This window comes from Mizuhopecten yessoensis, unplaced genomic scaffold (assembly GCF_002113885.1).
Source record: "Mizuhopecten yessoensis strain PY_sf001 unplaced genomic scaffold, ASM211388v2 scaffold1595, whole genome shotgun sequence".
Lineage (NCBI taxonomy): Eukaryota > Metazoa > Mollusca > Bivalvia > Pectinida > Pectinidae > Mizuhopecten > Mizuhopecten yessoensis.
The window spans coordinates 407,417-427,343 of record NW_018404125.1 but is presented as its reverse complement, the minus strand read 5'-3'; the positions used below and the strand labels follow the sequence as shown (position 1 = coordinate 427,343).

General features: G+C 37.3%; 1 protein-coding gene across 1 annotated transcript; it reads right to left on the bottom strand.

The window, feature by feature from the left end:
- Positions 1 to 996: 996 nt before the first annotated feature.
- On the bottom strand, positions 997 to 19,919 carry LOC110465764 (protein SpAN-like). The gene is made up of 13 exons (XM_021521837.1): positions 19,362 to 19,919; positions 16,145 to 16,251; positions 9,490 to 9,592; positions 8,967 to 9,105; positions 6,705 to 6,774; positions 6,050 to 6,259; positions 5,522 to 5,585; positions 4,938 to 5,000; positions 3,889 to 4,017; positions 2,927 to 3,078; positions 2,572 to 2,705; positions 1,951 to 2,072; positions 997 to 1,215 (listed from the first exon to the last, which is right to left on the bottom strand). Exons 2-13 carry the CDS (start codon positions 16,235 to 16,237, stop codon positions 1,067 to 1,069), a joined length of 1,428 nt encoding a protein of 475 aa, XP_021377512.1. The 5' UTR covers positions 16,238 to 16,251; positions 19,362 to 19,919; the 3' UTR covers positions 997 to 1,066.
- Positions 19,920 to 19,927: the final 8 nt, after the last annotated feature.

Genomic DNA, 19,927 nt, shown 5'->3' with positions numbered 1-19,927 from the left:
TTACCTGTTGTACATACTGACAGTTCGTGGAGGACTTACCTGTAGTACATACTGACAGTTTGTGGGGGACCTACCTGTAGTACATACTGACAGTTCGTGGAGGACTTACCTGTAGTACATATTGACAGTTCGTGGAGGACTTACCTGTCGTACATACTGACAGTTTGTGGAGGAATTACCTGTAGTACATACTGACAGTTCATGGATGACATACCTGTAGTACATGCCGACAGTTCGTGGAGGACTTATCTGTAGTACATACTGACAGTTCGAGGAGGACTTACCCGTAGTACATACTGACAGTTGGTTGAGGACTTACCTGTAGTACATACTGATAGTTCGTGGAGGACTTACCTGTAGTACATATTGACAGTTCGTGGAGGACTTACCTGAAATACATACTGACAGTTCGTGGAGGACTTTCCTGTAGTACATACTTACAGTTCGTGGAGGACTTACCTGTAATACATACTGACAGTTCGTGGAGGACTTGCCTGTAGTACATACTGACAGTTTGTGGAGGACTTACCTGTAGTAAATACTGACAGTTTGTGGAGGACTTACCTGTAGTAAATACTGACAGTTTGTGGAGGACTTATCTGTAGTACATACTGACAGTTCGTGGAGGATTTACCTGTAGTACATACTAACAGTTTGTGGAGGACTTACCTGTAGTAAATACTGACAGTTTGTGGAGGACTTACCTGTAGTACATATTGACAGTTCGTGGAGGACTTACCTGTTGTACATACTGAGAGTTCGTGGAGGACTTACCTGTAGTCCTGTAGTACATACCGACAGTTTGTGGAGGACTTACCTGTAGTACCCACTGACAGTTCGTGGAGGACTTACCCGTAGTACATACTGACAGTTGGTTGAGGACTTACCTGTAGTACATACTGATAGTTCGTGGAGGACTTACCTGTAGTCCTGTAGTACATACCGACAGTTTGTGGAGGACTTACCTGTAGTACCTACTGACAGTTCGTGGAGGACTTACATGTAGTACATACTGACAGTTCGTGGAGGACTTACCTGTAGTACATACTAACAGTTTGTGGAGGACTTACCTGTAGTACATACTTACAGTTCGTGGAGGACTTACCTGTAGTACATACTGACAGTTCGTGGAGGAGGGATAGCCCGCAGGAAATCCGGGTGATTGTATAGATACAGAGGTAGATGTTAGGCGGTAACGTCCTCCACAGTCTGAATCTAGTATAATACGAAGCACCAACCAATCACAAGCATCGTTAATAATTAATATTTATAATATGTGTGGTGTCTCCGTTACGAAAAAAGTAATTGTCGTATTGTATTGATACGATTTGTTTACAAAGGTTTTAAGGAGTACATTAACCTGTAGAAACTATGATTTATTACCCCCTATTTCTTGGTTTCACAATCGCTTCAGGCAGTACTAGTGTTAAAGGGTTATCTGTAGAAACATACCGGAGCACTCTGGTGTTACAATGATTTACGCGTGCTTTTAGGGACACCGTGGACCCATGTCTTTGTCCTGTGATGCAACGATGCAATACGCGTGTTTTTAGGGATATCTGTAGGCCCATTTCTTTGTGTTGTGATGTAACGATGCTTTACGCGTGTTTTTATGAATATTTGTAGGCCCATTATTGCCCTGTGACGTTACGATTGGTTGATATGTTTCAGGACCATATTGTGAGACAATTAGTAAACATGGGTTTTTGGCTATTTATAGAAACATTTCTGTTCCAACTGTTAAAACATACATGTGTAATTGACTTATTTCTTCTTCTTTATTTAGAATTATGAAATTTTAAAAGGCCCCAAAACCTCAATCCATAGACAAAAATAAATTGATACAGGAACAATGATAAAGAAAATATTGTACTTTATATAAAAAAAAAAAAAATGGAAGATCTGTATGCATGGATGACATATTCATACGTAAGGAACCTGTCCTCTTACCGAAAGGTTTCATACAGATGACGCCATTGTCCGGTTTTATGTCACAGCTCTCTATGATCAGAGACTGACCATTTGTTGTGGCACATCCGTCCGCGTCACTGGTGCCCATCTCGTGTAGCGGCCTTCACAGGTATTTTTCAATACAAAAATAATGCTTTAGTATAATTTCTTGAAGCAAATTGGGAAAAGTTTATAATGGTTGCAAACCTCACTTGTATTTTTAAGTTTGATACGCGAAGGAAGTTATCGCGCTTTTTATGTATATCACGACTTGTATTTACGGAGATATATTTCAACAGTGATCTTTACATATATATACTACCGTTCATATCGACATTAAATATATAAAGATTATAAAGATTTATATATCTGATTTTATAGATATATAAAGATTTTTTTTACGAAATTTGGAAACGCAAACGTTAGAAGGTTTACAGAATTCGCAATCCCTCTATTGTCATTTAAATTGAATAATAACGACTGGGAAGAAACAAAAACAACAGAAAATACACCTTTAACCAGCACACACAACTGGCAGCTAAACTAAGTGTTCCAGAACGGTAAGCATTTCCTGTACCAATTGTCTCTAATATTTTGTTTGTTTCGCCTATCAACACTCACATGAGACTTGCATCCAACAAGGAGTCGTCGGGAAGCAGATAGGCTGTCTCACCTGCCCTGCGTTTAACACCGGCCCAGAAACTTGCTACAGACGTCATCAAGAAATTCTCGTCAATTCTATCTTTGAGCCATTTCTGATGAGGAGGTGAAAATAACATAAAAATGTGTAACAAATAGTGTATTTCATTCAATGAAAGACCTTCTCATTTCAAAGCATTTTGCAGACAATGTCATTGATTTTCTTGCTTTATGTTGAAAAATATTTTAATTAAAAAAATCGACAAACATACCGTTTAGAATTTCAAGAAACTACAGCCTGTCCAAAATCGATTGTATCAGTTATAATAAATCTTACCACTTCTTTACTACTCTTAAATGATACAACGTTTCCACCGTGGTTGGCACACAGATCGGCGGCTATCTCATAGTCTACTGCCACAGACGGGAAAAACTTGTAACAGTTACCATTAGCGTAGTGCCAAGATGTCCCGCAGTCCCAGTTTACGACTGCAAATGAGAATAACTTTGTTGATTTTGTAGGCAATTATGTCAGCATCGAACTGCTTTCAGTTGGCATTCATAGGCAAAATTAATGCCAACTGGACAAATGCCAATTCAATGAAACGCGCTATTTACCTTTTTCTGAATCTGTTCAATTCAATTACACTTGTTATTATTCAGCATTTAGTTCATATCATGTATTATCGTGTATGCTTTTTTTCAATGAATAGAACAGCCATCGCCCGGGGAGGGTCATTGGTATCCAACGTTAAAATTATGACGTCATCATAATGACGTTATTGTTAAAATTGTTAATATGAACACACATGGAAGATTATATTATTAAATTGAAGGTATTTGTGAAGTCAAGCAATGCAGCTGGATACTAGATTGAATTCACGCTATAAACTCAGAGCATCACAAAGCTGATACACGGACAGCAGTCTACCATAACATCAGACACTACATCATACGCTGTCGAAACGCCACTGCAAAAAAACATAGCAAACAAGTCAACGAATCGGGGGCCAACTAAACATGAAATGTCAATACAAAAAAAAAATCCTGCCGAGACATCAAAACTAAGTGGAAAGACGTCATGAATCTTCTGTCTAACCGGAAGTAAAACAAGGCACTCCAGAAGGGCAAGTGTCTCATGAACTAAGTGTGGTACCCAACCTACACAAGGAAAATGTCGGTACGCAACTTTAGGTAACTTCTCCATAATTGACAATCCCTTTACCTATGAGTTGAATTAGAATATTTGAAGGAGTGACTCCAAATTCCCGGATGTAAGTAGCAATAAGTTTAACTCACTGTGCTGAAATCCTGGTACAGGTATCTGGCAGAATGTTCCCATGAAGCCATCAGGACATAAACAGAAACACTCCCTCGTAGGTTTACCGCCATTTACCCCACCATTCTCACAGGGTAGACTACACGTTTCTGAAATTCGATTATAACACAAGTAGAGAATAAATAAGATAATTACAGTAACAACACATATAAAAACTTCGGATCACAAGGCGACAAAAAAAAACATGTTTTGGGGTAATTCTATTAAAAATAATAATATTTGATAAAACGCTATATAAGACCTGAAAATATCACCTAAATACTACTCTTTGCATATTAACTTCCTTGTATGTAAATAACGTACCTTACCACTCCGTTATGGATATACTTATATCTTTTATACTTATATCTACTGATGGTATGGGAAAAAGAAACTACCTCATCAGAATTAAAGCAATATGAAAATAATTTGAAGGTTAGGATTGAACGAGGTTTGTATTAAGACTGAAAATACGGAAATCATCATAAAATGTAGGGCGTAAGAATTGTACCTGCTGCCCCCATTGCATGAGGCGACTAAATTTGGGATCTTATCTTTTCTCTTCTTTCTAAACAATTTCTCTCTTTCGAATGTACCCTTGACAATGCCTCACTTTTGGCCTTAAGTTGAGCGTTCTGTCCCCTGGCCGAGACATACCAGAAATGGTAGTTTCTATTCCTGCTTAACGCTCAGCAATTTTGGAGTGGGACAACTTGTTCGCCCGTTGTCAGTATAATGTGACCAGGTGGGGTATCCTGCTGGGTGTCTTCGGCAGTATGTGTCAGTGAGGTAGCACTTTAAAGTCGGCATCAGTTCCGCGCTATCACAAGAAGACAAACACGAACATATCGCAGCCTCCCAAAACAATCACGTATACACTACACGCATGCACCTTGCACATAGGGGAGGCCGTCCTTAAATGACCATAGCTGTTGATAGGACGTTAAACAATACTAAACAAAACAAAACCAGCCAAGCAGTAATAAAAAAATAAAAATAAAATATGTACAACATAACAATTCTGACGTACCTGCACATCGATATGCCCGATTTACAAACACGGCATCGTAATGGCTGACGGTTTTGGCTTTGCCTGTAGGTAGGGTAACATTATAGATTTAGTCATACATGTACCCCCAGTACCCTTTCGCCAGTTACAATATATTTGATGTTCAGTAGTTGTTTGGTGTATAACCTCACAAACAAACTTGTTGTGTTTAAAGTTATATAAAGAAAAGTTGTTTTAATGATTAAAGAAAGGCAAACCAAGTAAAAAAAAAACTATTTCAGTACCAAATATGTTTGACAGGTACTTCTAGGTCAGTTTGCTATGAGGAACGTTCACTTACAAACAAAGAAATGTTGTTGAGGTTTTTCAGGGAAAATGCAGGTTGATAAACCGATTTATTTTAATAACCTGTAATAGCAGGAAATTACTAATAAGTCTGATCATTTAGATGTGTGTTGTTCTTTCAAAACAGCACATTTTTTATTTCCATGAACATTTACAGCCAATCAAAACACCATCATTTGCTATCCATAAATAGAAACAGGTGCATTGAGATTGTGTTATTTCGATATATTAGGGCACTCAATGCTATTTAAGTCACTTACCTATAACAGACTGGTAGGCTGGGTCTTTAGTCAACATGACAGGCTTACCATTAGAGGACCAGTACTGCAATAAACCAATACCACCACTTCTGTTTTATGGTTACTTATTGTTTGTATGTTTATGTCTTCAAAAAAGAGCAGGTGCTTCGTAAGTTCAACTTTGTTTTATGCTCTCTCTTGACAGCATTTGGTGTTCTACTTTATATATATGTATCAAAGGGGACGTGTCTGTTCGTTAATTGACCTTAATCAGTAACTTATAATAATATTATGCTTATACAAAAATATCATAGAATATAAATCACTTTAGTAAGAACGAGTTATTTTAAAATTCTGATTTTTTACGGGAAGTACATGTTTACAACAGTTTATCGACATTTTCAGAAAGTACGTTCTGTCCTTTGAAACAAATAATAAATAAAGCATGAATCAACTTCGACAAACATGTTATGGTTATTGAAGCAATTTTTTTGATCCATTGTCTCCATCTTATTTCTCAGAAAAATGTAAATGACTAGTTTTACTTACTTTGGGTCCATAATGCATTATGCTCTTATAATCATAAGGAGTGTCATAGTAGGGATACGTCCGCCCCTTCATACCGACCGTGTCGTAGTTCCCACGGGAGTCAGGGTTAATGTTCTCGTACTTGACTGTGATGTACGTATCCCTGTCATTCCGTTCCATTGTGTGTAGCATCCCTATAGCGTGACCAAGCTCGTGTATGATCGTGTCTATCTGTAGAACAGAACGCTCACTATACTGGCACCATGTTTATTGTAAAGCGTGCTAACGATCACAAATACATAATTCGACCTCTATTTAAGAACATGTATGCTTTTTAATCACGAGAGCAATAAAGTATAACTGAACAAACTTTCTGTTACTTTGCAACCCGTTTTAATATAATTCCTTCTGCTCTTTTCAAATAAAGTCATTATTTATAGTAACATCGCGATATCATTGTCGATTTTTACGAAATTTTCAGTTAAGAGGAGGAACGGAATTATTTAATCATTCAAAAGTCAAAACAATATATAGATATGGATATTTACTGTCTGCTTTGAATTAGTTACTCTATTGGATAGAATCAAATTAAACCACCACTTTTTGGACGACGATAATTGACTAATGATAATAAGGGCAGGAAATTATCATCCTGAAGAATATAAAACGTACTTACACTCATACAGTTGGCTCCTATAGAGATGGGCTGCGGCTGGAAAGCGTACATACCATACCGAGAAAAACACCTGGAAATAGTTTTGAAAAAAAGGCGACTAGTTTCAGACCCCTGCAGATCCCGGGATTTTCCTCTATGTGTTTTGCTAAGGGAATATTGCAGAAACTGTTATTGATACGTTCCTCCAATAGCAACACTTGAGACCTTTATCTTTCTCTCCTCACCTCCCTACTCTTTGTTTCCGGTGGTGCCTCCCTAGACACACATCCTCATATGACCTATGACCTATGGTGTTGCGAGGACGTAAAACCGTAACAAAGCTATTGTTAATAGTTCAGACGTTTATCATTTTTTCTTTCTATAAGCTTTTAAACAATTATGAAATAAGTAAAATCAACTTATATTTATCACTCTTGTTGGCCCAGGTGTAAGCACGCCGGGGTCTTCAAATGGGGGGGAAACCGGAGTTTGGTTTGGTTTAACTTTGTTTAACGTCCTATTAACAGCTAAGGCCATTAAAGGACGTGCCTCCATGTGGGTAGTGCATGAGTGCTTGCGTATGTGTATGCAGGAGATATGGTATGTTGATGGGCTTGTGTCCTTGTGATAGCGTGGATCTGATGTCAATTTTATAGTGCTATCTCACTAAGATGCCATGCCGAAGACACCCAGCACAGCATTCGCCCAGTCACATTATACTGACAACGGGGGAACCAGTCGTTACCACTTCCCTTAATCGTGAACGTTAAGCAGGGAATGACAACTACCGTTTTTAAGGACTTTGGTATGTACCGGGCTGGGGACAGAACCCATTGCCTTCCTCACCAGGGTGAACGCACAACATTCAAACCAAAAGTGAGGTGTTGCTAAGTAAGGCGCTAGGAAATAAAATAAAGTAAAAAGTGGAAATAAAGATAAAGATCCCAAACATTGCAATGGGCGCAGCAGATTTATTTTGTTCGCTCTTGTGACACCAAATAGAGGACACCAAAGCAAATCCCCAAATCTGCAGGGGGTTCCTATTAGTCGCCTCCTACGATACATGCAGTGGGTAACAGCAGGTGTTTTCTTTTCCAGATCCCCCACCTGCAGGGGTGGAGAACCGGAGTACCCGGATAAACCCACAAGGTCGGGCAGGTGACTCCATACCTTTTTATTTCCGATCAGGGGGATTAAACCCCGGATGCCTTAGTGAAAGGAAGGCAAGTGCGCTATCCACTGCGCCACCCGGCTACCCGCCTCTCTTTCTGAGAATGTGGTTCCTCGTGAGTCCATTATGTAACAGTGCATACTTATATAACCATTTTGACATTGCCTTACAAGGAAATCTGGGTTTCTGTTCAAATAAATATCGATCATATTTGGTTTGTATGACCTCTGGAGTGAAACAGGTCATTGCAATGGTAATTAACAGTGCCATTCATGCCTAACTACGATAGCGAAATTAACATCATGATCAGAAACAAACGTATGAAACTGCGAAACCTAATTTAATGCCAGTCATAAGGTTATTCGTCACCTTACCTATTACATCTATATGTATTAATGACATTTGTGTAAGATTTATTCCGCTTAAGGTTAAACACAATCCCACTCATTACTACTGTGGTTTGTGTTAGAGTTAACTCCCTTACCATCATACAGTAACCTGACTTATCCTCGAGTGTTGTCAATGTATTCTTTCAGATCCATATGTACACTTTTAAAGAGTAATAACGAATTAACGCAGTGGAAATGGCTATTGTTAATGATATTGAACAGGTTACTTAGAGTAGTTTCTCAATAGGAAATGAAAGTCGCAGTAAGATAGCATGACCAGGCATATATTTGATATTGCACACCTGCAGACTCGTTGAAATATAAAACATAATTAACCAGTTTTCATGGCGTCAAACGTAACGAAAATAAAACAACATTCATTTTGTTGCATCTTTTACTTCCTACGACTTTAGCCGACATTATAGTTCGGTCTTTGAAACCTTGTTCATTTTATGAACTTTATTATGCTGAATAGTCCTACCTATAGTGTGAATGCATGAATTACGTTTAAAAAGAATACTAAGTGCATTGCAACTATTCAACTACACGTTAATATTTTACGAAGACACGTTCTAGAATATCGATTGCGTACTCCAGGACATATTTGTTCTAGGACAGCCATACTAAACTAAACTCAGCAATGACGAATGTCACAGTTTCTACATACAGTTTGTACTGCTAATGATGTGGTTAAATGAGGTCACAGAGACATTGCCTACTTACGTTATACCGTTGATAAACTTAAGGTAACGTGTCGTTCCCATCTGTTCTAGCAATTCACTGGTCCAAGGTACAAACTTTATGCATGTCTGCTCTTCCCACCGTGCCATACCTACTCGTACAGTGCTCTGCTGTGTCTCCGCTGAATAACATAAGTTATATAGTTATAAATGCACATATACATTTGCATTTTGTATAAACCCAATTGAAGGAAATATAGTTCTGCAACATGATAATAATAAGTGAGATTTTCTAGTGGATACTTGCTTTCTTTTCAAGGTCATTTCTTTTTTTCCATTTAGATTGTTTTCTCATTAAGTTCGAAGAAACGATCTTTTTTCTCATCACATCAAAACTTCAATCCCTTGCTTTCCTTATTTTATGTCCATTAGTGTAGCATCGTATTTTATTTAGAAATTATATATACGTTATTTTTAAACTCAGTACAGAAAACCAGAACCGAATACAGTTCAATAAAAAGTAACATGAAAGTGATTTCTTAATAAAGTGACATCGTTTGTCTTACTGTACGATGATGGAAACGTGTAAGGAATGATCCCATCGGGCCAGTAAAGCACTCCATCGGGACTGTCGACGTCCTGCCGGCGGAACCTAGATCGGCCACATACCTGGTGAAATGTAAGTTAATATCATTACTTATATGGACAAAAGGACGACGTTTAGATAGACAAAGAAACAGTGGGTAACATAATCAACATGTTGTACGAGATATGTAGAGTGGTGGGTAACATAATCAACATGTTGTACGAGATATGTAGAGTGGCTAAATGTTTACTGCTGCGTCACTTCACGCACCAACACAACAGTACAAACTATACAACAGGACCAACACACCGGTACAAACTATACAACAGCACCAACACACCAGTACAAAATATACAACAGCACCAACACACCAGTACACAATATACAACAGCACCGACACACCAGCACAAAAAAATACAACAGCACCAACACACCAGTAGAAACTATACAACAGCACCAACACACAAGTACACAATATACAACAGCACCGACACACCAGTACAAACCATACAACAGGACCAACACACCAGTACAAAATATAAAACAGTACCAACACACCAGTACAAAATATACCACAGCACCGCCACGCCAGTACAAAATATACAACAGCACCAACACACCAGTACACAATATACAACAGCACCGACACACCAGCACAAAAAAAATACAACAGCACCAACACACCAGTAGAAACTATACAACAGCACCAACACACAAGTACACAATATACAACAGCACCGACACACCAGTACAAACCATACAACAGGACCAACACACCAGTACAAAATAAAAAACAGTACCAACACACCAGTACAAAATATACCACAGCACCAACACACAAGTACAAAATATACAACAGCAACAACACACAAGTACAAAATATACAACAGCATAAACACACAAGTACAAAATATACAACAGTACCAACACACCAGTACAAAATATACCACAGCACCAACAAACAAGTACAAAATATACAACAGCACCAACCCACCAGTACAAAATATAAACAGTACCAACACACCAGTACAAAATATACAACAACACCAACACATCAGTACAAAATATACAACAGCATCAACACACCAGTACAAAGTATACAACGGCACCAACACACCAGTACAATATATACCACAGCACCAACACACCAGTACAAACTATACAACAGAACCAACACACCAGTACAAACTATACAACAGCACCGACACACCAGTACAAAATATACCACAGCACCGCCACGCCAGTACAAAATATACAACAGCACCAACACACCAGTACACAATATACAACAGCACCGACACACCAGTACAAACCATACAACAGGACCAACACACCAGTACAAAATATAAAACAGTACCAACACACCAGTAAAAAATATACCACAGCACCAACACACCAGTACAAAATATACAACAGAACCAACACATACAACAGCACCGACACACCAGTACAAACTATACAACAGCACCAACACACCAATACAAACTATACAACAGCACCAACACACCAGTACAAAATATACAACAACACCAACACATCAGTACAAAATATACAACAGCATCAACACACCAGTACAGAATATACAACGGCACCAACACACCAGTACAAAATATACCACAGCACCAACACCCCAGTACAAAATATACAACGGTACCAACACACAAGTACAAAACATACAACAGCACCAACACACCAGTACAAACTATACAACAGCACCGACACTCAAGTACAAAATATACAACAGCACCGACACACAAGTACAAAATATACAACAGCACCAACCCACCAGTACAAAATATAAACAGTACCAACACACCAGTACAAAATATACAACAACACCAACACATCAGAACAAAATATACAACAGCATCAACACACCAGTACAGAATATACAACGGCACCAACACACCAGTACAAAATATACCACAGCACCAACAAACAAGTACAAAATATACAACAGCACCAACCCACCAGTACAAAATATAAAACAGCACCAACACACCAGTACAAAATATACAACAGAACCAACACATACAACAGCACCGACACACCAGTACAAACTATACAACAGCACCAACACACAAGTACACAATATACAACAGCACCGACACACCAGCACAAAAAAATACAACAGCACCAACACACCAGTAGAAACTATACAACAGCACCAACACACAAGAACACAATATACAACAGCACCGACACACCAGTACAAACCATACAACAGGACCAACACACCAGTACAAAATATAAAACAGTACCAACACACCAGTACAAAATATACAACAACACCAACACATCAGTACAAAATATACAACAGCATCAACACACCAGTACAAAATATACAACGGCACCAACACACCAGTACAATATATACCACAGCACCAACACACCAGTACAAAATATACAACGGTACCAACACACAAGTACAAAACATACAACAGCACCAACACACCAGTACAAACTATACAACAGCACCGACACACAAGTACAAAATATACAACACCATCAACACACCAGTACAAAATATACAACAGCAACAACACACACGTACAAAATATACAACAGCATAAACACACCAGTACAAAATATACAACAGCAACAACACACAAGTACAAAATATACAACAGCACCAACACACCAGTACAAACTATAGAACAGCACAAACACACCAGTCCAAAATATACAACAGCAACAACACACAAGTACAAAATATACAACAGCACCAACACACCAGTACAAAATATAAAACAGCACCAACACACCAGTACAAACTATACAACAGAACCAACACACAAGTACAAAATATACAACACCATCAACACACCAGTACAAAATATACAACAGCACCAACACACAAGTACAAAATATACAACAGCACCAACACACAAGTACAAAATATACAACAGCACCGACACACAAGTACAAAATATACAACAGCACCAACACACCAGTACAAACTATACAACAGCACCGACACACAAGTACAAAATATACAACAGCACCAACACACCAGTACAAATTTTAGAACAGCACCAACACACCAGTACAAAATATACAACAGCAACAACACAAAAGTACAAAATATACAACAGCATAAACACACCAGTACAAAATATACAACAGTACCAACACACCAGTACAAAATATACAACAGCACCAACACACAAGTACAAAATATACAACAGAACCAACACACCAGTACGAAATATAAAACAGCACCAACACACCAGTACAAACTATACAACAGAACCAACACACAAGTACAAAATATACAACAGAACCAACACACCAGTACAAAATATAAAACAGCACCAACACACCAGTACAAACTATACAACAGAACCAACACACAAGTACAAACTATACAACACCACCAACACACCAGTACAAACTATACAACTGCATCAACACACCAGTACAAAATATAAAACAGCACCAACACACTAGTACAAAATATACAACACCACCAACACACAAGTACAAAATATACAACAGCACCAACACACCAGTACAAAATATACAACAGCACCAACACACAAGCACAAAATATACAACAGCACCAACACACCAGTACTAAATATACAACAGCACCAACACACAAGTACAAAATATACAACAGCACCAACACACCAGTACTAAATATACAACAGCACCAACACACCTGTACAAACTATACAACAGCACCAACACACCAGTACACAATATACAACAGCACCAACAACACACAAGTACAAAATATACAACAGCAGCAACACACCTGTACTAAATATACAACAACACCATCACACCAGTACAAAATATACAACAGCAGCAACACACCAGTACAAAATATACAACAGTACCAACACACCAGTACAAACTATACAACTGCATCAACACACCAGTACAAAATATAAAACAGCACCAACAACACACAAGTACAAAATATAAAACAGCAGCAACACACCTGTACTAAATATACAACAGCACCAACACACCAGTACTAAATATACAACAGCACCAACACACCTGTACAAGCTATACAACAGCACCAACACACCAGTACACAATATCCAACAGCACCAACAACACACAAGTACAAAATATAAAACAGCACCAACACACCAGTACAACATATATAACAGCACCAACACACCAGTACAAAATATTAAACAGCACCAACACACAAGTACAAAATATACAACAGCACCAACACACAAGTACAAACTATACAACAGCACCAACACACCAGTACAAACTATACAACACCACCAACACACAAGTACAAACTATACAACAGCACCAACACTACTGTACAAAATATACAACAGCACCAACACACCAGTACAAACTATACAACAGCATAAACACACAAGTACAAAATATACAACAGCACCAACACACCAGTACAACATATAACAAAGCACCAACACTCCAGTACAAAATATTCAACAGAACCAACACACCTGTACAAAATATACAACAGCACCAACACACCAGTACAACATATAACAAAGCACCAACACTCCAGTACAAAAAAAACCAGCACCAACACACCTGTACAAACTATACAACAGCACCAACACACCAGTACACAATATACAACAGCACCAACACACAAGTACAAAACATACAATTGCGTCCTCACACAAGGACAAAATATACCATAGTGATTACACACAAGTACGAAATATAGAATAGCGCAATACACAAGCATAACTTATACCATAACGTCAGAACAAAAGAACAACTTAAACCGTGGCGAAAACACAAAAGCACAAAATAAACCCTAGCGCCAGCACACAAGTACAAAATATATCATGGCGTCAACGCACAAGAACAAAATAAACCATAGCGCTAACAAACAATAATAAAATGTTGCATAAATTCGACACACAATAATGAAATATTCTATAGCATTAACACACAAGCACAAAATAAATCCTAGCGTCTGCACCATAAGAATAAAAGATATCATGGCGTCAACGCACAAGAACAAAATAAACCCTAGCGCTAACACACAATGATAAAATGTTCCATAACTTCAACAAAAAATAATAAAATGTTCCATAACTTCAACACACAATAATAAAATATTCTATAGCATTAACACACAAGCACAAAATAAATCCTAGCGTCTGCACCATAAGAATAAAATATATCATGGCGTCAACGCACAAGAACAAAATAAACCCTAGCGCTAACACACAATAATAAAATGTTGCATAGCGCTAACACACAATAACAAAATGTTCCATAACTTCAACACACAATAACAAAATGTTCAATAACGTTAACACACAATAACAAAATGTTCCATCATTTCAACACACAATAACAAAATGTTCCATCATTTCAACACACAACAACAAAATGTTCCATAACTCCAACACACCATAAAAAAAAGTTCCATAACTTCAACACACAATAATCAAATGTTCCATCACTTCAACTCACAATAACAAAATGTTCCATGACTTCAACACCCAATAACAAAATGTTCCATCATTTCAACACACAACAACAAAATGTTCCATAACTTGAACACACAATAACAAAATGGTCCATAACTTCAACACACATTCACAAAATAAACCCTAGCGTTAACACACAATGACAAAATGTTCCATAACTTTAACACATAATAACAAAATGTTTCATAACATTAACACACAAAAACAAAATGTGCCATAACTTCAACACAAAATAACAAAATGTTCCATATCTTCAACACACAATAACATAATGTTCCATAACTTCAACAAACAATAATCAAATGTTCCATCACTTCAACACACAATAACAGAATGTTCCATAACTTCAACAAACAATAATCAAATGTTCCATCACTTCAACACACAATAACAAAATATTCCGTAGCTTCAACACACAATAACAAAATATTCCGTAGCTTCAACACACAATAACAAAATGTTCCATAACTTCAACACACAATAATCAAATGTTCCATCACTTCAACACACAATAACAAAATGTTCCATCATTTCAACACACAATAACAAAATGTTCCATAACTTCAACACACTATAATAAAATGTTCCATAACTTCAACACACGATAACAAAATGTTCCATAACTTCAACACACAATAACAAAATGTTCCATAACTTCAACACACAAAAGAAACCCACAAGGACACAATATACCACAGTGTCAATACAAGGACACAATATACCACAGAAACCAATACAGCACGTTACATTAAACATAATTAAAACTCAAAACAACACTCACAGGATGAAATAGGACACTAAATGAGCAGGACTTTAGCAGACATCAAAACATACCCCCTTACCCCCTTCTCGTTATAGAAAAAAGAGGCAACACCCGAACAGCTTTATAATAACAGCTGTGATTCTCGTATTGAAGTTTGTAATTGTATGTCATACACTTGTTGTAATAGATACAAATGTAAACATTGTTCACCGTATTATTATGTAATAAATGTAATGACCTTTCCTCGATAATAGTTTATCTCTATCAGAACGCTATAATATATTATACCTGTTACAATACTTATAAATATAAACTCCTGATGATCATGTAACACGTTATATTAATCTCTTATCGTGTATTGAGTTACTTAGAGTCTCAACAAATGGATATGTCAGAAAATTTCATAAAACCAATACCTGTTGAACAAAGCTCCCCATCACAAAGGTAAGCACAAGTCGAGCCACAAATCCGGTCCCCAATGGCGACGCGTTCCTCCCGGTAGCGATCATTTTTGGTCCCTTTCCTAACACAAATTTAAAAGCATTGCACTAAAAATAGCCAAGCGTAGACCGTTATCGTGTGAAAGCAAACATTTCATAACCTGATATGACGAGTATTTAATATGGAAATGAGAGTAAACCTATACAGGTGATTTGTCAAGTTTACACATCTGTATCTGTTAAATGCATTAGGTCCTTTACCGGGACTTATTAAGTACTGGTGATTCATCACACCACATTCTACATTGAATGATCTACCGTGTAATCTGGTATCATATCATGACATTTAAATTTGTATTTAAAACATTCTTGATTCAGCTGTCACGTGGGAAGTTAATGTTGATCTAGGATATACATCGGTGGTGACGTTTGTGAAGGGAGAGTTCAAAAGAAATAAAACGGACATTTTATTTTTTTAAATACATTTTATTTATATTATATTTATTGGTTTTATCAACTAACTTTCGTCATAACTTGAAACGAAACATCGGCGATATATCAGTTGCATCCTTGATCACATGACCTTATGTGCGCCGTTATATAAAATGATGTATAGCAATAGTTTCCGCGACTTAACTAACAACAGGAATTCAGCTTATTTGGTCATAAAGTTGCGCCTGATAAGTGAGAAACTTAGAGTACACGTCATTATTGTTTGACTCTAGTAAACCATAACTACAAGTAACCAGAAAACGGGTTTTCAAACCAGTTATAGCCTCAAGCAACTCAATATGAATGCAAAACGAGATGATGAATTCATTTTAAATTGAATTTGAAATTTCCTGTTGGCATTCACACTGTCTATAAATGCCGATGGAGAGCATGTCAATGCTTATATTAACGGTGCGTGGGAAAAAATATGAAAAATTGATTTATCAAAATCCAGTATATAGTTCAAATGAGTGTTTGTGTCGTGTACGGTTCGTTAATGAACAGAATATCATCTCCAATAAGTAGCCAGTGGTAGCCTGGTATCTAAGGTTACAATTATAAGGTCAAAATAACGTCACATATGGGCTTTGACATCATTCATAGCTCAAATGAATGCCGTCTGAATTTGGTAAGTGTGAACATATATGACAGTTCCCTGTTATTCATGGTGTTGAGAAACACGTGATTGAAATTATACATATATTTTCTATTATAACAAGTATTAGTCCCGTGCGAAAAGTCTATTGTGAGGTCTAGTATTCGCCAATGTCTTGACTCTAAGCATGGTAGTTGAAAGTTTAACTATTTAAACAGTGTTTAAAATAAATACTTACATTGTTTATGTAAGAGAAACCTCTGACATAAATAATATAAGTATTTATTTGAGATACTGTTTAAAGAGTTGAAAACTTCATGCCGTTCTAATGCATATTTCAATTCTGTTTTCTTCGTGTATGTGAAGTACGTGGAGAAGCGTATGAATAAACGTTATGTTTTGTTCTATGTACATAGGTGAAGTAAGTGAATAAGAGTAGGAATACACTTTTGTTCCCGGTTAATGGCGGTGTTCATGTCTTCTGATGTCATAACATTGAGGGATCCAATACTCAGTATCAACACCTATAATACAATTTCTTGTCCTTGTTTTGATCTCCCCAGTGTTTATCCTAGCGTCTGCTGTGCCACACACACATTGTTGGGTCACATACACACATAAGAGGCACGTTAGTGTAGTGGTAGGACGCCGGGCTCGTGACCGAAGGGTTGCGAGTCTGAGTCACGGCACGGCACTTTGGTGTATCTTTGAGCAAGATACTTGACTCCGTTTGTTCCAGTCTACTCAGTTGTAAATGAGTACGAGGTTGGACAGTGCTAGAATTGTGAAATGCTAGCTATAAGAGCCGAAATGGCAGCACCGGCTGTAGTCCTCCCAATAAGTTGAGAAAGATGTTGGCTTGTTGTAAAGACCCTATAACCACGGGTAATAATTTGTGAACGTTTTGATACGACCTATGAACTAGGTTGTGATAATTTATAATTTATTATTATGGACTAAATTTTACATATGCACTTCAATTTGACCATGTGCATGTATGACATTATTTCAATAATTGATCGTTAAGAATTTACCAAAACATATGACGGCTTAACAAACACATTAACAGATGTTATCAAACATTACAACCCCCTGATAATTCATAACCAAAGACCCCGTTTAACCATCGAAATCGAGGTGTTAATTGGAGACATAGAACATGTACATTATGTATCATAATGGTACATAGCGACGTTAATGTAGGCCGCATGAATCCATTAAACCTAATGTCATCATAACATATAGTTCGCTGGACTTATAACATGGCTCTCGCTTCTGTGACAGAACGGGATCTACGAAATAACATATCATCCATAGTTCATTTATATACTTAGGTTGTGCAGAGCTTTACTTTTCTTCTTCTTGCTGTTGAGAAGCCTACAGGCCCCACACTAAGATGGTTGTGGGAATGCGCCAAACGTTATATCTAAGGGAGTTGTTGAACCTTAAGTTGAATATTGATACTTGTGTTACAACTAGAAGGAAATAAATATCGACCTGGCCAGCTGACGATGTGAATATTTAGGGCACATAGGTGTTCATCTAGCCATTAATCTATTTACGATAAATAATTCAGAAGCCTTTTGATGATTATATTTGATTGTTAATGTATATTGCTAACCAAAGCAATACTAATACATATTCAACCTACCATTTGCTATCTAAAGTACCATCTGGAACTGTCGTAAGTCTCATACATACCTACATACATACATAATACAAGTTTGTATAGGTTTCAAGACAATGGATGCATCAATCCATACAATATATGTTTTATAATTTTATAATTAATGTTTGGTTTTCCAGTTCAGCTACAGTCTACAGTTATACTGATAAACCATGGGTGATATGACATTCAATGGTCCTGTCGTAACTGCATTCACAGGATGATGTGTTCATTATCCTGTCCACATAGAGCTTATTTGTGCTCGATACATACGAAATCTCAAATATTGCTCGAAGCAATTCCTCTCCTAGCTTTATGCACGAAAAAGCCTTATGACACAATCTAAATAAGAGTTGACGGCAGTCACTACCAAGGCAGCTTACTTGAAAGGGATTTGTAAGATTGGACAAAGCAAGAATGATAAATATATTTCTACTTACTATAACGTCCAGGCTGTGTCCAGAGGCACGACACATGAGCTGGTCGTTCTCGATCCACTCGTCCGTTCTCTGGTCAATATCTCCCCGAGAAGTCAGCTTCGAAATAACTAGGTATCCATTTCTATTTGTTGATTGTTCCGAAATTGTATCTGGCGTGTTCTTGACATGAAATAATTAGATTTTCCTCCGATAAAGTATGTGTTACTCGCATCCTTCATTGTTCATAGTCAATATCCACGTCTACTTACGTGTGCATATTAGGCTTTTTACTCGGTCGTTCTCGTAACAACTACCCACCAGACAATTACACTAATCTAAACAGGCGATCGGACCACCTTCATTTGCGAGTAAGCGGGAATTATATTCCAAGACTTCGACAATGTTTCATGGGTAAGAAACTATATACCATATCGTGAAATATCATTTATTGATTTTCATTATTCAGAACAATATATTAAACATTTTAAAGCCTTGCTATCATATGACGATTTTGTTGACACTTCGCTATTCTCTTGCTGTTCCATATATAACACTATTAACTCGTTTACAATATCTGTTTACGTGTA

Coding starts and splice junctions, on each gene's coding strand:
- LOC110465764 (XM_021521837.1), bottom strand. CDS start 16,237: ATGATCGCTACCGGGAGGAACGCGTCGCCATTGGGGACCGGATTTGTG. Junction 9,593..16,144: donor TGGGGAGCTTTGTTCAACAG/GTATTGGTTTTA, acceptor ACATTTCACCAG/GTATGTGGCCGATCTAGGTT. Junction 3,079..3,888: donor TGTACCAGGATTTCAGCACA/GTGAGTTAAACT, acceptor TCTCATTTGCAG/TCGTAAACTGGGACTGCGGG.